At 41.9% G+C, this 7,282-nt stretch overlaps 1 protein-coding gene across 2 annotated transcripts; it reads right to left on the bottom strand.

Moving 5' to 3' along the window:
* Positions 1-206: 206 nt before the first annotated feature.
* Positions 207-6,824, bottom strand: dsela (dermatan sulfate epimerase like a). 2 transcript variants are annotated; one of them, XM_037530851.1, is made up of 4 exons: positions 6,374-6,824; positions 5,338-5,394; positions 5,026-5,083; positions 207-4,536 (listed from the first exon to the last, which is right to left on the bottom strand). In XM_037530851.1, exon 4 carries the CDS (start codon positions 3,885-3,887, stop codon positions 264-266), a length of 3,624 nt encoding a protein of 1,207 aa, XP_037386748.1. In that variant the 5' UTR covers positions 3,888-4,536; positions 5,026-5,083; positions 5,338-5,394; positions 6,374-6,824; the 3' UTR covers positions 207-263. The 2 variants fall into 2 exon arrangements, with proteins under 2 accessions (XP_037386748.1, XP_037386749.1); XM_037530852.1 differs by having other exon boundaries at positions 6,426-6,824.
* Positions 6,825-7,282: the final 458 nt, after the last annotated feature.

Genomic DNA, 7,282 nt, shown 5'->3' with positions numbered 1-7,282 from the left:
TTCTAAATTAATTTTGAAAGCTATGCAGTTTTCTTGCTTTTGCCACTCCCTGCCTATACAATAGTAGCAGCATATTAGAATCATTTCACAACTGATTTCCTATTAGAGAAAGGTGATCCCAAACTTTTAAAACAGTACCATAAATAAACACACATATACAAATATATGAAACTGAATTAAAAAGGTGAAATCATGTTGTACAAAATATTCTGCATTTAATTCAAAACAGCAATCAGGTCAGTGTTAAATCTGCTCGCATTTCATTAATGGTGCATGACTGCATGTCTTTGGTACCCAAGTGTCTCCATGACAGGCCAGCAAATATCCTCTATTAGTTTAATCTCATCGGAGGCCATGTTTTCTCTCCACATGTTGATTTTGGCAGGTGATATGTCTCCTTCATATGCAAGATGATACAGATTTGTGGACGCTGCAAAAGTGAGCTGATTTATGGCAGCTGGTGCAATGGGTATCCCAAGAAACTCATGTATCATCCCTGCAGTCTCCTCGGGGAAAAGCACAACATCCTCAAACTTCACTCTGAGATAGGTGTGAGGGGGCAGGTCCATGCTTGCCCTGAGGCTGGCGGAAGTGTAAGCTAGCCAAAGATGAGCAAGTAGCAGCATGGGGCTTGCGTCTGGCTGACCACTGATTCTTCGCAGCGGCTGAAATGCTGGGTCAAACCTAGTGCACCCTTGTCCTGCCTCCATGCTGCTCTGGTTCACAATGTTAAGCAGGTGCTTTTTAATGTTGATACGACTGTAAAGGCTTGGGTTGCTATTGTATAGCATGAGATAGATCCAGGCCCTGGGGTCTCGCACTACTTGGACTGAGCGTAATGAACGCCCGATCACCTCATGAATGAAAGGCAGTTTTAGAGACCAGCTCCCACTCCGAAAGTTCAGGACAGGGCAGGCATTTGGGTAGGTCACCAAGTGCTGCCGAAGTCCCTTAATATACTCCACATCTTGGTCTGCAGGTCTCCTCCTCATAGTTGCCCTAGGCTCCATCAAAAGTTTCCTACTTTTCTTGCTGCTTCCCTGAGCACTGCTGACTTTACTCCCTGCTTCGAGGTTGCTTTTGTAGAGCTGGATGTTCTGTAGGTGCATCCTGATGCTGTGCATCATAGAATGGAACCATCCCTGAACGGCTAGGAACTTTCTGCTCTGGGCATCTGCTCTGGACCACTCGCAAGCGTCCACCAAAGAGTCCAGCACAAAGTTGGTCTCAGGTACATGAAGGTAAGGAGAAGGGATTCTGAGGTACACAAAGTCAGAGCTATTGTCGAAAAGGTGCTGAAGGATCTCTGCCCCAGAGCCAGGGAGGGACGTCATGACTATGAATGGGAGGGGGTCTGGGGTGTGATCGGGTATTGTGGTTCTTGTAACTACCTCATCGGAAACAGAAAGATCCTGCCATGTGACGCCACACAAGACCTCCCCGCAACTATGCGACATTACCAAAAGTTCCAGTACCCAGAAAAAAAGCACTGAAATAAGAATTAATCGGATTATCTTACTAAAAGAAATATTGAACTTTCTCTTAAAGGATGAAAATACAAAAGCAAAACACAGAATCCATACTGTGATGATGCTGAACACAAATCTAATGTCAAAAGTAGACTCTCTTTTTTCTTGGCTGGGTAAAGTTTGGATTCCCTGGCCAAAACGAATGATCCTGTGTTTGCTCTCTGCTTTTGCAAATCCTGCAAAGCCCAAGTAGCTGTGCCTGGCACCTATATCTTTGTAATTTGTGGCAATGGAAACAGTAGTCTCTGTGCCATTCAGAGTAACAGACACCCTAACTCCATTTTTGCCATTGTCTATGAACCTGCAGTCGGAAACTTTAACAAATGGGCCATGCATTAGGTAAACTACCCTGCTGACTGAGGTGTCCATGGAAAAGGTCACATTTATGAACTGTGTCCATCTCTTCTTGAACTCAGCGACCTGTTCCACTTCTTGTATCCTGGGAACCGGACTGGCTCCCTGACTGTCCAACCAGAACATCTTATAATGGGCATCCCACACGTCCATCAGAGTTCCACTGTACCTGTCTAAAGAAATGTGAGGCACGTATCTGAGATCGATGTCGAGGTTGTGGAAAAAGGCACTGAATGAAGTCACTGGAGACTGCTCCTGCTTTTCCACATGATCTAACACCATCAAAGTCTGAGAGTTGAGCAGGACCAGAGCCCGGTACACACTCTTCAGCTTCATCGCCGATGAGTAGGCTGACACAGCTTCACCACTAACAAACAGCGTGTCTTCGTGCGAAGATGCCGAGATGACTTCGCCAGAGCTGTCCCCTTCTTCTTTCTCGCCCCATCGAAGCCATTTGGAACACTCCCCTAGCTGCCCCTCCCATGGTTTATTGCAATGGCTGGTAGGGGAGGGGGCGAACACTAACACATTGTTAAGGTAGCTGTATTTTGGCCCATACAAGGCTTCAGCGACAAAGACCTGTCCATTTGGAGCAAAAGTGAAAGAGTTCTGATCAGGGTGTTCATGGCCTGGATTGAAGTTACTCCAACCTTCGACCCATGAATAGGGTTTAGCATGAACTATGTCATACACAGCCCGTCCACCTAATTTGCCTGATTTAAAAGACACAAACGTGTTGTCCTGGGCATAAGGTAACCCTGCTCCATATGTCACCACACCCCAGTTTGAAAAAACATGCATGTTTGCTTTCCCAAAATGAAGTGGAGGCTTGGGAGAAAGCTCTGCATCGTACCAGATTAACTCGGTATGTAAAGTAGCCCAGCCCTGGGCTACAGATGCCACCATGGGTCCGTCTTTAGGCCGATGCTTTCTGATCTGTTGTGCAAGCCAGTTTCCGGAGCCGTTCCTGAGCACAAATGCATCCAGGAACACCAGCTGACTCTCTGGCCCATAGAACCAGTTGTAGTTGGAGTCAGCAATGCCCACCGTTCTTTGAAAGCCGGGGAGCACGGTGGCATAGTAAAACATGAAGTGAGCTCTCAGCCAATTATTCCTTCTGTTGTCAATGTCAAAATGACGTAAAGCTAAGAAAACATACTGAGTGATGGATTTGGCTGTGTAGCTGCCATACGCCACACCTTCATCTAGGGAACCATCCACGATATGGTTCAAGAGGAACATAGTCTTTTCCATATAGTTCACTGCAATTTGCTTCCATATCATGCTTTCGGGGTCTTTATGCACTCCAGTCACAATAGCTCCAGTCAAGATGGCTAGTATGTTTGTGGTCTGGTGGTTCTGCAGGAATTGCCTGCCCCAACCTCTATGCTTGGACAGTTCACAGAGCTCCTCCGTCACCGCTCGGATCTTCTTAAGGTACCGAACCCTTCGCTGAGTGTCCAAATAGGTATAAATGAAGTCGTAAGCTGTGGCAAAGCCAGTGAGGGAGTGTGCCATTGGAACTTCATCGTGCGGAGCAGTGCTCACCATCCAGTCTGGATATTCCGACATACGATCCATGTATTTTATTAAAAACTGGGAAGCAGCAGAGTCCTCAGGTTTCAGAAGGCAGTAGAGAGCGAGAGGTGGCAGGTTGTTGCCGTAAATCTCGTTCCATTTCTTTCCGAAGTCTTCATGGCTCATTGGAGGCAGGTAGAGGGTCGGGTTCTCCAGCATGGTGTTGACAGCATTTTGGATAATTCTGAAAATGTGGCCGTGTGTACTGCCTGCCTTCTTTGTCAGCTGCTTCACCTCTGTTAAATCAAAGTAGAGGTTGGGGTGAACGTGTGACGGCATATACTTTTCCTCCTGAAGTTTGCCTTGTTCCATGCTCTCCACAACTGGAGTGTATTTACTGGAGGTATTATGAAGCACTGTGAAAGAAAATCCTAGGGTCATGAGGCAGAGCAGAACCCCAGACTTCAGCATGCACTCAAGAGCCATGATCCAAAAACCAGATGTAGATTTTTTTTTCCTCCTCTTTGAGAAACTCCTTCTGATCAGCACACAAAAAAAGAGTAGATTCCTTTTTGCTGACTGGTGTTCTCTTAGGAGAATTTCCTCTTGCTAGGTAGACCACTGAAGTAGAATCCAACAACAATTTACTTCTTTTGTTTTTCTTTTTCAGTCATTCAAGTAAAATAAGTGGAGTTCTTGATAAAAGTCCTTAAAAAGTCATTTTCACAATCAAAAGTGGTCTAGCCAACACATATTCCATCAACTTACTTCTCTTTCATTTTTTTCTGCAACATGTTTAGATTGTAGACTTTTTGATAAAAGTCCTTTAAAAATTTAGTATAAAAAAATAAAAACAAGTACCAAAACTTAGCACACCACTAAAGTATAGTCCAACAAAAATTTATTTCTCTACTTCTCTTTTTCACTCAATTATAAAAAGTTTAAAGTTCTTGATAAAAGTCCTTCAAAAATATTAAGAATAGAGAAATAAAAAAATTTTTACTTGAAATACGTATCAAAATAACTTCAAAAATATCTTCAAAAGGGATCTCGGCAGACAACAACTTATTGCACCATATGGTCCAACAACTCATTTCGCAACATGTCAAGTTTGTAGAGTTTTTTGATAAAAGTCCTGTAAAAAAGACAATAAAGAATAAAAATAAGATCAAACCGTGTCTTGTCACACCACTCAAATACAGTCCAAAAACAATTTACTCTACTTTTTATACTGTTGTGTAGGGTTTGTGATAGAGGTCCATAAAAAATATTAAGCATAAAGGATAAAAATAGTTTTGTGATCAAACACACACACAAAATTACAATAAAGAATAAAAAATTAAATCAATAATAACAAAGAGGTTCTTAGCACATCTCCAAAATACAGGCCAACAACAATTTACTCTATTTTTTTATACTGTTATATAAAGCTTGTGATAAAAGTCCTTTACATTTTTAAAGAATAAAGGATAAAAAAAACAAATGTAATTAAACACATACCAAAACAACAAAACAACTTCCTGATTACATAGCTACACTAAAAATAAGTAAATAAATAAAATAGGTCAAAAGGTGTCCACGCAGACAACAACTTATTGCAATGTATATTCCAACAACAACTCACTTCTCTTCATTGTCTTTTTTGCAACATGTCAAGTTTTGTAGTTTTCTTGATAAAAGTCCTGTAAAAAAAATGGAATAAAGAATAAAAAATTAAATCCAGTCTCTTGCAATAGCACATCACTAAAATATAGTCCAACAACAATTTACTCTACATTTTATACTGTTGTGTAGGGTTTGTGATAGAGGGCCATAAAAAATATTAAGCATAAAGGATAAAAATAGTTTTGTGATCCAACACACACCAAAACGACTGGTCAAAAGGGGTCTAGACTGACAACAACTTATCGCAACGTATATTCCAACAACAACTCACTTCTCTTCGTTGTCTTTTTTGCAACATGTCAAGTGTGTAGAGTTCTTGATAAAAGTCCTGTAAAAATTACAATAAAGAATAAAAAAATAAAATCAATAATAACAAATAATAACAATGATTTACTCTACTCTTTTATACTGTGGTGTAAAGTTCCTGATAAAAGTCCCGTAAAAAAATACAATAAAGAATAAAGATAAGATCAAACAGGGTCTTGACACACCACAAAAATTGAATCCAACAACAGTTTACTGTACTTTTTCATAGTGCCGTATAGAATTTGTGATAAAAGCCCTCTTAAATTCCTTGGAACCACCGGTGGGTCCAAAACGCACTTTGTCATATTCTTCATAACTTTCCTATTTCATAAGCTCCATTTAGAAGCTTGGCGTCATATGAGGCTGTAACTCTTCTTTCCAGTCAAACAGACGGTGATGTCATTTTAAACCCTTATAATAAAAGAAGCTGAACTCACAATGTTTTTTTCGACTGAGCGTTTTTCCCCAAATCTGGGCTATAAACTATAAACAGACGGCGTCTCTTCAGTGATCTGCTCTGTAAAAATGACTTTTATAAAATAACACAAAGCGTGTCTGAGATTTTTGGCTTTCAGCAGTAAACTGTAGGCATATAGTGATATGTGTGATCATAAAACACGTGTTCTGTTCATCTGAGGGGAGCTTTTACAAAAAAAATCAATAATGAATAAATAAAAATTTAAAAATGCATTTATTTCATGCAGTCACTGAATCATTTGCCGTCTGATTTGGTCAAGTAATTTCAGATAGACAAGCCCAAATATACCCTGGAAAATAGTGCATAAAAGCAGTTTTATGATCAAGCACGTACAAAAAACGACTTCTAGAGAAAACAGCTTTACTATTACTAAAAAAAGTGGTCAATAGTGGCCAAAGTGGTCTAGGTGGTCCAGACCACTCAAGTGCAGTCCCTCAAGCAACATCTGAGTGAACAGCTGAATCGCCTGTATTTGGAGATAAACACGCACAAGATGAACCGAGAGTGATGAAGAAGTTCCTACTTGTGCTGAATCAGCGGTAACGGAACGCCCTTCAGTCCGGTCTGCGCTTTACCTCGCCTGCATCCACAGATCCGGTGGACTCAGCTCTGCTGAGCCAGTGGCCTGAGTGATGCGTCCACGGCCGGGGTCCACTTTTAACGCTCAGGCATGTTCCTGGTCTCCAAGTTTTGCATTACCGTTCAAGTCTGTTTCGCACGTGTGGTCACGCAGATACTGAGGCGAGATAATCCGCGTTAATCCGGCCTGCAGTCGAGGAGCCTCTCACTCACCGTGCTGGGCGACACGATTAGTTTATGTAACCCCCCGAAGAAGAAGCCTGTATTCAAACCATCACAGCGGCGAGAGGGAGGGGAGCTACGGCTGGACGCTGCCTGGGAACTTTTAGGCCCCATAAATGACGGCGGAGCGCGGAATTTAACGCGCAAAGCCCCGAAATGCAGCGTTTTATAGTTTTAGCAGACACACGTTTGCTATTAGTCACTTCCCACTTCTTAAACAACCCGCAGATATTAACTCCTACCCGCATCTGCCGCTAGATGGCGTGGTGCTACTTTGGATCGCAGTTCACAGAAAACCTGATGCTTTCAAATAACGCTCGATTTTGTGTTCTGAACTTAAGCCTCCTGTCCTCTTCACCTCCCGCCCCTTACTTTAGTGTTCCCGGTCAAAATTGACCGGCCTGTTTTAACTGCTCTTAAATTAGCATAAAAAAAAACATTTTTCACCTCCATATTTTTATTTAGCTGTGAACAAGGTCTCAGAGTAGTGTTTAACCTGAATTTATAGAATTAGACATAAAATAACTGCAGTGCAAATACAAACAGAGTGAGTGAGTTGGGGGTGTGTGTATGAGGATGAGTGAGTGAGTTGGGGGGGTGTGTATGAGGATGAGTGAGTGAGTTGGGCGGT

Source organism: Pygocentrus nattereri, chromosome 19, assembly GCF_015220715.1.
Source record: "Pygocentrus nattereri isolate fPygNat1 chromosome 19, fPygNat1.pri, whole genome shotgun sequence".
Lineage (NCBI taxonomy): Eukaryota > Metazoa > Chordata > Actinopteri > Characiformes > Serrasalmidae > Pygocentrus > Pygocentrus nattereri.
The sequence above is the reverse complement of the archived record's forward strand: the minus strand, read 5'-3'. Positions and strand labels throughout refer to the sequence as shown.